The sequence below is a fragment of the Aptenodytes patagonicus genome, chromosome Z, assembly GCF_965638725.1.
Source record: "Aptenodytes patagonicus chromosome Z, bAptPat1.pri.cur, whole genome shotgun sequence".
Classification (NCBI taxonomy): Eukaryota; Metazoa; Chordata; class Aves; order Sphenisciformes; family Spheniscidae; genus Aptenodytes; species Aptenodytes patagonicus.
Genome location: NC_134982.1, coordinates 76,660,171 through 76,675,335, shown reverse-complemented (window position 1 = coordinate 76,675,335; position 15,165 = coordinate 76,660,171). Strand labels below are relative to the sequence as shown.

At 37.7% G+C, this 15,165-nt stretch overlaps 1 protein-coding gene across 8 annotated transcripts in view; it reads right to left on the bottom strand.

Annotated features, from left to right (window-relative positions):
* Positions 1-2,166: 2,166 nt before the first annotated feature.
* The window catches only part of ELAVL2 (ELAV like RNA binding protein 2), a 107,696-nt gene continuing 94,697 nt past the window's right edge, over positions 2,167-15,165 (bottom strand). For 6 of the 8 annotated variants that reach the window (XM_076362430.1, XM_076362429.1, XM_076362423.1 and 3 more), the window contains 4 exons: positions 11,697-11,850; positions 8,946-9,171; positions 5,345-5,383; positions 2,167-4,876 (listed from right to left, as the gene is read on the bottom strand). In XM_076362430.1, coding sequence (XP_076218545.1) covers positions 4,546-4,876; positions 5,345-5,383; positions 8,946-9,171; positions 11,697-11,850 — 750 coding nt within the window. In that variant the 3' untranslated portion in view covers positions 2,167-4,545. The remainder of the gene's footprint in view (positions 4,877-5,344; positions 5,384-8,945; positions 9,172-11,696; positions 11,851-15,165) is intronic. The other 2 variants (XM_076362426.1, XM_076362428.1) reach the window with 1 other exon arrangement.

The window sequence follows — 15,165 nt, the reverse complement described above, 5'->3', positions numbered from 1 at the left end:
ATAAAAGAAGGTGCAAGCAGAGTTGGATCAACAGTGCTGACAGGGATGAAATAGCACAACCCCAGGCCGTTATTTTACCCATGATGGAATATATCTCAAATTGTGTTCATTTCTCTAACTGTTACAGTAAAAAAATTGAGATACTGTCTGCTAGTCATAAAATAAAGCTATAAATTTTTTGATAGTCAGTCCTAACTAGTTGCTGCTTTTCAAGATTTAACTTGTCACCATTCCTATACATTTAGTCACCTTCATGCAGTGACAATACAAAGGGAAATAGATTTTAAACATCAGTCAGGCCTGCTCAGCAGTACAGGTAACAGTATCCCAGACTTACTAGTACCCGATGACCACTGGGTGTTATGCAATGAATACACACCACATACGACTCCAACAGACAGCCATCTGCTTTAAAAAAAATGCACCTTTTTCATTCACACTAAGAAAATGCTCTCTTGCCAAAGGAAGGCTCTTCTAGATGCAGGTAGGAAGTTCACCTGTCACAGCTGATTTCATCACATACATCTTTCACAGAAGAGGCCACAGAAGCCTCAAGCATGTTTCTGCAGTAATGAAGTCCTTCCACAAGTGCCCCAGCCAACACTCATGAACCCCAATTACAGCTCACACTCCACCAGGGTCATGCTTCCACAGCTTGTCTTATTTACCACTGTTAGTCCCACACAGATGTTTATAGACATTCCCGGAACTCTATTATTTAGGTACAAAAGGAATAGTCCTCCTCCACCATATCGCATGAAGTAGTTTCACATTTTCTTCTTTAGCTTTATCATAAAACTTTAATATAGTAAGAAAAGTACTACCTCTGTATAAATTTGCATCGGGTTCCCTTACTCATGAGTTCTGACTACCCAGAGGTGCTCAGCTACATATAATCAAATCTGTATTTTTCAGCACTGACCTTTCCTCTGGGAAATGGCACTTAACTGAATTTTTAGTGTTGCTCCTTGACCACCTGCTTATCTGCAGCTAACCCTCAAAATATAAGCAGTTTTGATTTTAAACTGAAGGCAATTACATAAACGCATTTTGTCCTCATTTCCATATAACAAAATAATTCAACCATGGCTGGTTACACTGTACTCAAACTGGTGTAAGTTGAGAACTGAAACTATCCTTCTGTGAAAGAGTGCAAGCTGAACACACAGAGGTCCCTGCTGGAATATGAACTCCAAATATAGCTCCTCATTTGCTGCCAAGCACCATGTCTTGCATCCTTTCATTACTCCAGCCACCAAAGAACATAACCACATAAAAAGTCATCAGTACACACTATTTCTGTAAGTAAATATAAAGACTCAGTTTGTTAACACTTGTTATGACTGACATCTTGAGGTACTATTATCTACATGTGTTGTCCACAGACTTACGACCTCATCATCCAAGCAAACTCAACTCCATCACACTGTAGTGATGGGAGATGCTCCACACCACAACACATGCTACAAGGTTTTGTATCAAAAAAAAATCTCACAGTAAAGATGTAGAAGAGAAGGTGAAAAAAACCAGTTAAGAATAAAAGCTATACTGCATAAGCCACTTTTGGAATTGTATTCTCACTGGTAGAAATTCACTCTCATTCATTTGAGCAAAGCAAATTAATTTAGGAGTATATGTACTTTAAAAGGGCAAGAGACAGTTGACTATTTTTAAAGAATTTCTTCAAGAGATGGGAAGGGAAAACGACAGCAAACTAAGCTTAACTGAATATCCACTCAATTAATGGAGCCCAGAAATAAATGTAGTAATTAAAAGCAAATGGCATTGCAATAAAGAGTAAGTCCTTCCTCCTCCTCTGTATTTATCCTAACACACTAGGGCATTAACTTAGTTACACTGAATAGCAGTCTGCTAGACAGACAGCAAATTAATTTTTACTGAATGTGTCTAATGACCGTCATTTATTATATTAGCCTAAGTATTGAGTGGTTCATATAAAACCAAAGTGAAAAGATTCAACACTAATTCTAACATAACAGAACTGATACACAGCTCCACTGTCTTACCTCCTTGTTGGTAACTAGGATCCTAAGGTAAGTTAAAAGGAGCTCAAGAGCTTTGCGGAAACCTTTCACTCAGACTGCTTACCCATTAAAGCAGAGGACAATATGGTAAAGGACCTGCTCGTGACACTGTTTTCCCTTCAACTTTGTTTATTGATGTACTGAACATGAAAAAGTACAAAGGATCCAAACACAAAAGAAAACATGTACAACCTCTTAAATACTTCAACAGAATATATTTTCTATTCCAACAGATGTGAATTAAGTCATACTATACAACTTCAAATAAATACCAGCCTTATATTTTACTAAGTGCTCTGATAAACACTGTAAAGTGAAGCCCAATTTACATGCCTTCTCATCAATGCCGTTAGTTGCTACAGTAGTATAGGAAAGAAGCATGTAGCTACTGTTTTCCCCACATTGGAAAGTTTGTGATTTCTATAGTATATACAATTTTTAACGCAGAGGATTAGCTTTAACAATCTAAATGCACCTAAGAATGAGGAAGTGCTCAGGAAGCCAATTGATTTTTGAATAGCATTGAGTGGGTCAGCATGAAAACTCGCTTACTCACTTTAGCACGCGCTTCACAGTATATGTACTGTACTATACTGAAAAATTTATAACTACAGTTTAAAAGAATAAGAACCAAAAGCAACTGCAAAGATAGTGTACAACTATGTTATGCATAGAACATTGCTTTTTCTAAGGGGAAGCATATGAGCATCTCAGTTTATACAAAAAGCAGGACGTAATTACATAGTTGTCAGTGCATCCTGGTGAAGGCATCAAACCCTCAGCTTTTTTTTAAAAATTTAATTATAAGCTAGATGCTAATCAGAAAATATTCTGTATTTTTTTCTTAAATTTCTTCAATACATGGTAAAGACTTTTTCTATTTCCCCAAATAGTGATTTAAGCATCATACAAAGTTAAATTTCAATAGCATACAGGTATTTATGGTTTTTGTATGAAAAATGTAAGGAAATTTGTTCAAAACCTATGATTATACTTGTTTTTTACCACAAACATATTTATAAACAAAAATGTAGCATCACCATAAACAGCTGAAGCTAGACTATCTACAGACAAAAATAGCAACAGATCTGATGCACTGTAAATTCAAGTCCTCAGGACAACAAAAATGAATAAGCAGACCTCAAGTAACAATGTTAATGCCATTTACAAAGGAAAAACTCATACAAAAACATTCAAAATTGAACATCACTTGGCATGTAACTTAAAAAATAAACTAAAATCAAAATTAGCTGAAAGGTTCATAACTCAAGGTCTTATTTACATTACACAAAGCTCAGGTGTTAGCCTTGAACATAACTTTCAAAATACCTCCAAATATACCCAACTCAGGCCACTTCTGCCGATTTGCTACTGCGCAAACCATGCTCAATGTCTTTTCTTAAGACAAAACAATTCTTCAAACAATAGCAAGTACATCACTAAACACCATGAGCTCTATCTGAAGGGAATTCTTTAGGAAGAACAGATTTTTTTTCCCCCATCTCTCAGTATTTTAAGTTTCCTGCTTGCTCTTATATTCTTTTTTTAAATTTTCATTTGTTTCAAAATCACAAATTAATGTGAGCCACCTATCACTTAATAACCAGGATGATCAGAGACTCCACTGATGATTACAAAAATGAAACCAACAGTGCATCCCATTGACTCTACTTCTTAATACAAAGGTCTCAAAAGTATTTCTACATCATAAATCTTTCTAAATTTTCCCCAACAATTGCAAATTTCCTGGTAAGTTTTAAAAGCTCACTAGGTGTCATATGAAGAGATTTCTCAAAGTATTCAAGTCAAAATATTTGTTCCAGGACCAGTAAAAAGTTTCTCCAAATTTTTTTTTTTTTTTATAAAAATAGATGCTTTTTTAAACCCACATCAAAGAGGCTCTTATCTCTTTGGCAAGGTACTGCTTTACGAAAAGTTCTCCAGTATTCTTACAATAAGCTTTTATAATGTGTTCCCATTCCCCAACCCAAATGATAATTATAAAATAAATACTGCTTATAACTTTATAAATAAAATGTAAACTTCAAATACTTTTCTTGAACAACAAAACAGCAATGCATTAAAATGTAAATTAAACACAAGGCAAATCAAGAAATAACATAAAACCAACTTAAAAAGTATAACACAAAGCCTCAATATTTACTCATAGGTTAAAGGCAGTCATGTAAAAAGAAAAAACTTCTTCCCTTAGCTGAAACATTTTAAAAGGTTCACCTTCTTCAAAGAAGGCAATAGAATATGCATTGTGACAGGTAAAAACCCTGTACCTCTTGTCAATATTCAAACACAAAAGATATTTAAGAAGTTTTAATTCAAATATTAGCAATAAAAAATCTCACATATTCTTAGGATGCTAAGTAGTCATTTTATCCCCATTTCCACACTGGCATACAACAAAGGCATTTACTAATGCATAAAGCTTCTTGTAAATTGCCTTTGTTGTATAGTTTTCACGTATTAATGCACTGAGAATAACTTGTTAGGCTTTGTGCGTTTTGTTTGTTTTGAAGGAGACCTGCAATACTCTGTCCCCGAGGCGGTATCCATTCAGGCTGGCTATTGCCATAGCTGCCTCATCATAGTTTGTCATAGTCACAAATCCAAAACCTTTGCACTTGTTGGTGTTAAAGTCACGGATGACCTTCACATTGGTTACTGCTCCGAAGGGTCCAAACATTTGCCAGAGGATACTCTCATCAGCATCAGGGGCCAAGTTGTACACAAAAATGCACCATCCAGTTCCTGCATGTCCAGGGATATTAATTCCGGCCAAACTAGTCATTCCATCAATGGTCATTGGAGGAAACCTACTAAAGAATGGGGGAAACAAAATAGAATCATAAAGTAGCTGTTCACAGAAAATCCTAGCGAAGAAATTTCAAAATAAAACCGGAAGTGATACAGGGCTTTTCACAGCATGAACATGTTGGCCAGACTAATAAGGTAACATCACAAATATCCCCCTGCCACCCCCAACTGCACAAATACTACGTGCAATACTATACACAAGTAGGGGAACAGTGCTAGGTCTGTCTGAAATGAATTAACATGGATAAACAAAGAAAAGCATGCTATAAAACCAGTGAGGATTAGTAAGTCATTTGAAACAGGAATTCCATGGAACTGCTACAAAAGGTTTGTCTCAATGCACCAAAATGAACAATTTCAGCTGAAGTCTCAACATGCAAAAATCCAACGTAAGTCTTACTGAAAAAGTAAGAGTATGCAAAATACTTAACAATAATCTGGTTATTATGAACCTAATAGTCCTTTATTACCTCTTTACTCCATAAGCCATGTTGAGCAGATTGTCCAACCTGCAAAATATTTAGCAAAGTGTTCAGTCTTCAGACTTTTCCACCCTTTAATCTTAAGGAAACTTGGTAAATTACTGCCATATCCCTTGCACTGTATAGAACCTCATGCAAAGTTAATGTATCACCACTGAAAGAACTGTGGCACCTTATTACACCTCATACAGCTAGTGAATACAAAATAGATGTTCTTGTGTAGTATCCACAACCATAAATAGTTCAGTTCAGAAAGTACACCACTACCACAAGTTTAGCCTAAGTCAAATACTGTTAGCATAAAGTTACAGTCAGTGACCACCTCAGTGAAATTTTCCAGATTACTAACTTCTTTTGGATGAAGACTTTACTGACGCTTCTGACAGTTTGCTGACATGAATACCCAGACAGACGCAGGGTTTTGGAGCAGTAACAAATGTTAGAACGTGAACTGCAAAAAAGATTTTTCATTTTCCTACTCTTTTCCAGAATAAAGTGTTTTTAGAATACACACACACATATATATTAGACTGTAAGCTTTCTCCATGTATTTCTTCCCTCCCCCTCCCCCAAGCTACTAAACAGTAGTATGCAATCACAATTCTAAACCCTTTGGAATTACCTAGCCAATACCCGGAACATGCAGTGCCTACCAATGCTATTAATCTTATTCCTGAAGTCCCTTAAAGTGCTTCTCTAAGAAAATTTCTGCCCTAAAGAAGTTCTGGTTTCTTCCTGGCAAAGTCCAGACATGTGAAGAGAAAGTCTTGTTAAAGGTTCTCTTCAGGACTCCACAAAATATGAGCTTAGGTAAAAAAGGTACACTTGATTTAGTTTTTAGCTTACAGCTACCTTACAGATCTGTACCTTACTGTAATTTCTCTCCAGTAATCAGCTATAGGATTTAAGAACCATTACTGGTATACAGAATCCAAACAGAAGTGCTGCAGTAGTGTAACTACACTTGTGCACAAAAAACCCGAAGAAAAAAATATCTGGTCTTGTTTGCAGCTAAGTCTCAAACTACAGAGCATTATGATTCTGCAGTGAGCAGGGTTTGCAGGATGTACTGACAAGAAAGAAAGCCACTGAACCCCTAAAAGGGCAGAAAAGAGGAAATTAAAAATGGCTGACTACTATCAGTAGACCTAGTGCAGATGACAGAGGTCTACTGTCATTAATATTTTGGGGGTGGAGAGAAAGGTGAAGAGTTCCAGAAACACCACCACTTACAGGTCCTTGCTGTAGAGCAGTCGGCTGAGGACTCCATACAGTAATGGTATCACCATAACAGTTTTCATCAGTTACCTGGATGACTTAAAAATATTCTGGAAAAATTCTCAGGGGCATTCACTGGACAGGTTTTAAAGATGCTTTAAGTTACACATCCTACAGAAACTGAAGAACAATTATATACAGCTGCTTTTGAAAGTCCAGCTCAAGATTTTTCTTAGCAAGACAAAAAGCAGCATTGTAGTGATCCTATTGTTCTTCACTACTGAAGTTTAATGCCGTCTGTTTTCAGGCCTCTGTCAACCGTTAACAGAGACAGGGCAACTGCATCAGGTAATCCTGTCTGAAATATCAACAGCTAAGATTTCTTGCATGTGAAAGACATGAAAGATCTACGTAGTCAGCAACAGAGCTGGAATGCTGCAACAACAGCAAAGAAAAGACCTAAAAAAACAAATAAGACAGATTTCCCTTACAAATATTTAAAATTTGGCAAGGCTGTCTCTTTTACAGAAGCCCGAAGGCCTTCCCCAAAAAATTATGAAAAAAATCTAATTTTGTCTGCAACACCAGTTTACCTTTTGACCAGTCAGTTCAACCTTGTTCTTCCTTCCGCATCGATGAAAGTGAGAAAGATTTTACTCTCCCTCCTATTCACTACAGACTTGGTACCTACACTCAGTGCTTTTTGTTACCATTATACTTTTAAGTGGAGCAAATCACAGTATCTCTTATGGATGTTTCAGGCATCACTTTACACTTAGTATCTCAGGAAAAAAAAAAACAAAAAACTTTCCAGTGAAATTTAAAAGGGCATTCATAAAAATACACTTCCTCTTAAACAAAAATAAATCAAACAATCAAATTTTTAAGGTTCAAAGCCTAATGTTGCCCGACAGGGGTAGCGTATTGAAATTACTTAACTGCAAAGAACTTTTGGAGTTTTTTCTTTGGATAGGACCTAAAGTTGGAGAATTTTTACAAATCATGATAGATCTACCTGGAGTATCAGTTAAATACAGATGCTATCCCAGCCAGTATCAGAGTAATACCAAACACAGCCGAGTATCTGGGAACAAGCGCACTCAGAAAAACTCAGTCAGCAGGCCAGACTTGCCAGAATACGTTGAATGCTGTAACACACAGGCTGTACAACAGCTCCCTCATGATCTTATGTCATATAATACACTTGCGTCCATCCTGCAAGTGCAACTTCTGCCCCTATGCTCTGTCTATGGAACAATGGCAAGCCTACTTTTATTCAATATTCAGCACACTTTAACCCTTTTATTCCCTAAGAAATGGTAAGAAAATCCACCAAACAATGAATGAAATTGGTTAACCCTTCCATTAGGGCAGAAAGCCTACTCTAGTGCTGACCTTCACACCTCTGAGACACTTGCAGCACATAAGGCTGAAAAGCTGAAGAAAAGAAGAATGCAGAAGTTCTGCCAGAAGTGCAGTCCATGAACTCTGGATGTTCAGCCTAAAAGCGAGGGTAGCCAATGCAGACCTTTTGAAGTTTGGTATATTCTCTTTGAAGCAAACTGCCAGCTGATTTTATTTCTTGAAAAATAAAATAGAAACTGTTTGAGTATATTACTGTTTAACACATTCCAGTCACATAGCCCAGGGGCAGAGGGTGGGAAGAAACTATCAAAATCACTGAAAGAAATCCGAGGTACTCATGAATGTAGATAATACAATATTTGTTTCACTTTGTTCTCACCATCTGTCCTTTTCAATACACTAAATATCACAGGGAACTGTACGGCTGTAGCTTCAGCATGATGGGAACATATATCCGCAAATACACATGCAGAAAATGTTTGAATAATCTTCATTACAGAAGTTTGTAGTAAGAGAAGACAAAGTGTGGCATGTAGAATTTAGACAACTGACTAGGAAAAAAACCTGAAAGCCAGAATGGGGAAGAAAGATAGGGGGTGGGGAAGAGGAGGCTGGCTGTGACATGCCATATGGCTAAGAAGAAAATCGAATCGCCTAGGTCAATGTTAACTGAATCAACTTGCACATTAATCAACAATAATCTAGGAAATTAAAAATAACCTTTAAAAGGGATTTTTTTAGTGACTGTGTAGAAGAAAAAGCTGTCATCCCAGTTTAACTCTAATTAAGTAGATTTATTAGATACTGAAATGCTATCAATAGGATGGAATGCTTTTTTGCTTTTAGCTGTATTGTAGGAGCATAGCTGAGGTTCAACTTTTTCATGTGTTTCCTTCACATATAGAAATCATACAAGCAGGGAAGGGAAAGAGTGGAGGGAAACAAACAGGCCCATGGGAACACGTGGCTTCTAGCACAGTTGCATACTAGTATGTATTTGACTTACCTAAAACGTTGAGCCTGCTGAGCTAGAGGTGCTGGATACCTTCTGTTTGGAGAATGGTACAGCTGGGAAAGGATGGCCTGATTGGTTTTTTGGCTTGGATTATTAGCAAACTTTACAGTGATGGGCTCTGTGGCACCTGGAGGTTTCTGGCCATTCAAGCCCTTGATAGCTTCTTCTGCTTCAATTCGCTTGTCAAACCGGATGAACCCCACACCCCTTGATACCCCTGCACAGGGTGAAGGAAGCATATAGAAATTAATTCAGATACTCTGGAATATTAGAGGTTAACATTTGATTTTCATAGACCATTGCTATGTTAATGGCTAATTGCTATGAACACATGCTAATTTTGAGCTTATTAGAACTGAGCTTTTGCTCCAAGAAGTAAGACTTTTCTATTGTAATTTTTTTTTTTTTTTAAATTTAACTGAGGTAAGAGACATTGTGTAAAAAGCTTGCAAGGTTGAGGGAAAACACAGTGGAGCAAACTTAAACACAGCGAGCCAAAGGGTAATCCTGAAACAGCAATTTTGGTGGGGGATGGAGGTGAACCCAGAACCAGCTGCACTGTAACCTCCATTCAGTTCATGCTACTCTGCAGTATCTAAATTCATAGCAATTCTGTAAATAGCTTAGTCATCTGCTCCCTAGTAGCAAGAAATGGCTTAAGCTCTCTTGCAGCACCCCTTGAAGTTCCCTTGGGAGCAAATATGCTGAGAGGACAAAGAATGGCGCACAGGTTCTAGATTGCAGTAATGGGAATTACGGCCCTGTTTTAACAGTCCATGGTTACCTCTAAGTAAAAAGATTCAGTTTCAGCATACTACCATACTTTTGTACGTGTTATTTTTGAAGGAAACTTTTCTTGGGCCATAGATTCTTCCTTGGTATAGAAAAGTCAAAGACAACATGCAAGGGGATCAGCAAGTGTTTATGGAAGGTCTTAGAACATGCACCTCAAAAGTTCACACTGTGGCTTAAATATAAACACACTGAGTGTCAATATTTGAACCAATTAACATTAAAGCTACTACAGCCAACACTAGTTAGTTGCATGCTTTGTTGTATTCCTAAATCCATTTAGAGGCCCCTTATATTTTGATTCATGAATAAACAGACAAGTTAAACACTTGTCCTCACTTGAGAAAGACATTAACAAGAAACGTATTCTGTTCATAAACAATGACAATTTAAACCATCAAAGTGACAATGAGCAGGTGTAAGAAATCTTTAAAGAGGCAAACATTACAGCTTCAACTTTGCATTTTTCATCTGTCAGTTTGTGTCACAACCTTATTATTCATATCATTTTGAGTCCACCTCTTCCAAATTACTAAGAAGGAGGGAAGAAAGCTTAAACCTGAACAATAGCCTATGCCAGAGAACTACTGTGCACATACTAGGATTTATGAGTACTTAGAATTACAGTACACATTTAAAAGTTTAGTTACATTTACTTATTTGGCCTATTTGTCAAATCCCACCATTTCTATGCATGAATATACAGGAACATACTGTAAACAGCTATTTATTGCACAAAGACTGGAAATTTGACCTGCAAATCTGCTGCTTCTACAAGTCACTATTTGCCCTTTAGCTTTCCTATCACTGCCTCTCTACACTCTCATAAACTCACACTATTAAAACACTTTGTAAGTATTATGTGTCAATATTGAGATTTCTGTTAACATAATGGAATTGCAAAGTAGTACATATGAGGTTCTCTACAGGTCAGCCAAGTGTCAAACACTGGCATGCACAATCCTTTCAAAGACCATTTGAAAACATTATGACCTCCTACAGCTGAAAGCTGTTTGTCACCCATGATGACATGTGACTTTGAAAAGGTACAGCTATAAAAAAATAATCCAATCGAGCTTATTATTCAGGGAATCATTATGCGACTAAATGAATTCTTCCACCCCACACCCCTAGTTTTTTTGCAAAGATGAGAATTTGGAGAGCCCTGCTCCTTTGTATTTTGCTTTGCACACTCAATACTTCTGTCATGTACTTGGCATTTCATTTGATTGCTTATTTTTGGAACAGGCCAGCTGGAAGCAGGTGAGGCAGCAAATCATAAAGCTCCTCAAGATCAGCCATTTGAGCCAGTAAAAACACATGCATTACTGTCCAAGGCTGAAGAGTAACCACAGAGTGTCATTGACACCCACTCACTGGTTAAGACACATACTGTAACAACGCAACTAACCTGCTAGAGCTTAGTTCCTTAAGGCACTGCTAAGCACAGAACTTATCTGCTCTTGAGGAACTCAAAGTTCATGTTCTTTAGCGTGCCCAAAGTTAATGAGGCAACCTTGAAAACAGTCTTAACAGCAATTACCAGTCTAGGTCTTTTGTAATCCTAGCCTCAGAGAACCAGCTGTGCATTTCTGCATAAAATTTTATTTTTATTAAAAAAAGTGTTTAATAGCATTTCATAAGGTGCATAGGGACTATTTTCATGCAGCAGCTTGGAAAGGAAGATTATAGCAGCTGTAAATTTGTTACAAACCACAAAGCAGGCTTCAAACCTGCACCTTCAGGTGGACATGACTCAAGCTGGCTCAGTACACTCCACAATCTATTTTTGTCCATGCATATTTATGAACAATTCCAGCAGAAAATTGCATTTTCTGGCCTACATACACCTTTCATACATTCTAGAGACAAGACTATTATACTGAAAGGTGAAATATTTCTTAAACTGCCAGTCCAAAAATGAGAGGAAGTGCAAAACTGCCTACTTACCAGTGACTTGGTCAACCAAAATACGAGAAGTAATAATGCGTCCGTATTGGGAAAAGAGCTGTTCCAGTTCTTTCTGGGTCATTGTTTTTGGAAGTCCACTAACATACAAATTTGCATCTCTGATAGAAGCCGAACTTGGTCGCGCATAGGAAACCTTAGGAAAAAAAGTAAAAAAACTAGAAATCAAACACTCTAAAACTAGCTGAAATAAGACAGTGTCATTTGTTCTGAGACATTGAAATGTTTTTAAGGGCAGCCAGAAAAGTTACTTTGCAAAGCCAGTTAAATGGGTTTTTTTGGTGCTGGCTTCTGTGCAAACACTGAAGGAATGCAACACAGACCACAGCAGAGGCTGACTACATGAACGCATGTATAACTTAAGGAGTACTTTCAAATAAAGGAGAAAAGCTAGTTACACACTCCAGCAAGCCTTGGTGAAGAAAAAAAAAGTGTTCTCAGTTAGCTTAGTATAAGATTAAAAAGACAAATTTAAGAAGATCCAGGAATGTTTTCCTTTTAATTATCATTAAAAAGCATTAAAAAGTACAAGGAATAGAAATTTCACTTTGATGTCTAGGTCAAAAACACCGGAAGATAGTCCAAAGCACTTGGAGGTTTGCAAGTGTTTTTCAAGTGCTGTGCCCTTTGTACATGTGTTGAGCTTGCCATCAAATGACACACAATCACTCACGAGGTCAAGATAAACTCTGCTACATCACTTTTATAGGCCTAAGAATGAATAGCAGAAGTAGGAATGAAACTTGCATTTCAGCTGTTCAGCAGCTTGCCAATTTCTGCAACACAGAAGTCTTACAACCAAACACCAAGTAACAGTGAGCTCCTCAGGTTCTTTTGGACAGAAGTTTTTACCTGCTGCCTCCAAGTGTCAGTCAGAAATATTTTATTAAGATTATCAATTAGATTCTTCAACCCTTAGACACACACTACAAAAACAGCTTGTTGAAGAGTTCAGTACCTCCCACTGAAGTCTGTACAAGTGGTTTATCCTTATTACAGAAAAGATTAGAACAGAACATCCATGCTTGCAGAACAGGACAGGACAAAATACTTTAATTGGGGTTTTCACTGTACAAAACGTAAAGGTAAAAAGAAGCCTGAAGGAGTGGTCAGATTTATGTCCTTTCCTTCCATCCCTGCAATGCAGGATCAGCCAACTCTGGGCAACTGGAACTCTGTAGTATATATTTTGCCTAATCCTTTTGACATTTATTTTCAAATCCACCCCCTGTCTCATTTCCATGCAGATCAGCAGACTCTTAAGACTCCTGTGGAAGCAAATCAAAAAAGGCAATTGAGATAGGGCACTCTGGAAACTGAACAAGCAGTACCCTGAACACTGTGATCGTTCGACATTCTACCCAGAGGCTTTGTGTAAGGTATCTTCCAAAGGTGGCTGAACAGGGCTGACCTACAAAACTTGTAGCTGTCCAAAATAACACACTATCCAACACAGAGCCCCGCGAGCCACAGTGCCTTGCTCTTTTAATGCGAGTCACATACAAGAGCTAAAGACCTGCGTTCAAAGTGCTTGTCTTCTGATCTCCCATGCAGGCAGCTGGGAATAACCTCAGCCTTTTCTCCTAATTTACTTTTTTTGTGAAGATGTGCAAATGTCATCGTAATAGAAAAGCTGGCAGTGTCCAGTTTTACAGCAGGAATGACAGAATTTCCCAGTTTCCATACAGTTTGTTTGAACTCCAGTATAGCCACACTGAAGAACAGTTTATTCTCCACTGGAGCTGAGCCCACTGAACTAAAGATTAGTCCTCTTTCTTCTACATGCCGCCTCACTTTTTTATATTATTAGAAATATGCACTAGGGAACTGTCCACAGAAGAGCTCATGAAAATTACCACCATCAAGGTGCCAGGTAGAACACCACAGACCTTTTGGCAAAAATGGATTCAGTGTCTATGATGCTAAGTGTAAAAAAAACAACCAATGAAAAAAAGACCCCACCAAATACTAAAATATATCCCTGACATCTAGTCATGGCAGGAATCTGCTATGTGATTCTGGACAAATCTTTCCACCTCAGCTTCACATGTCACAGGGACCTCTTCTATAATCCAGTCACATACACTGACAATGGGTATTTTCCAATAAGTTAAAAGTTGGGGTTTTTTTCTTTAAAAATGTCTTTGATATCTCTTGTGATTTTTTTCAAGATGCAGTGTGAACAGAAAGTAGAAGTTCATTTCATAGACTAGCTGGGAATTGATAGATTAGATTTTCTATTTTGACTTGATTCTTGCCATTTAAGAAAGTCAACATAGGATTATTTCTAGAAGACAATATCAACTACTAGCTAGGGTCAAATTTACACAGCAGGAGTGTTCAGCACTTAAGTGCCTGTAACCTGCCATAGGAAGCCTCTCTAGTTATCAGAATCGTAGTAGTAAAAAGTGATTATGGCCATTTTGCAGCATCGTAAGTAATTTATCCATATACTATGCAGCACCACTTTAAATTACAGCAATGATGGAATCTTGTAAACTACTGGAAACGAGATGCCAGCAGTCATATTCCTGCATATGACAGTTGATTCTCAAGAGCCTTTCACACAGTAGATGAGAAATTTAACAGGTAGTTCAGGAAAGGCTAATACATAATTTTGATTTCTTAAAACTTGCTAGAGTAGATTCAATACTCAAATCCAAATCTCATCAGCAACACTAGCTCTTTCAGTGGAAGAAAGGGAAGGAGAGACCCTACTATTGTATCATTTATACTGGTTTTGTTTGACTAAGCATGCCCTTTCTTTAGATGAGTATTTGCAAAGTCAAGGATGACGAGTACCAGCGAAACTACAGAAATAAAGATATGGGGAAAGCACAGTCTTGCAAGTCAGACAAAGAAGAGGAATCAGACTTCAGCTACCAGCTGTATAGCAGACTGATGCAGCTGGGTCAAGTGACTGATTTTGCCAGTTCTGCACTGAAGGGTTTAACACCAAAGTTTTGTAAAACCAGTTTTTTTCTTGAAGTGGTAAATCTGCTACCATTATATGGCTGTGCAGTCAAAGCCCAATACTTGCAAGCTGTGTTTGAAACCAAATTCTTTTTTTATTCTGTATATTCAACCCTCACACTACATACACCCGTATTTGAAAGAACAGTTTCTAGATCTTGAGTCATTTTCCTACTCTTCTACAGGCAAAAGTATACACCTGCGATATTCCCAGGTGCATAGAGAGTCTGTGAGGTAAGCTGCACCAGAGACAGGAAAACAGAGAGTAAAGCTTGCCTTCATTCAGCCAAAGAAGCGGCAAGGACAGTGATGGCTACCCAAGAGGTAGAAAAATACAACAGCTAAGGAATAAAAGAATTTGCCCAACTTGCCTACTTGGCTATGAGCTTCTTTAAGAAATAAAGTTCCATGCCGCACTTGGCAGGTTGACCTTAAGGAGACCCAAGGCCAGAAAATAGAGACAGACTGCCTGGAATCA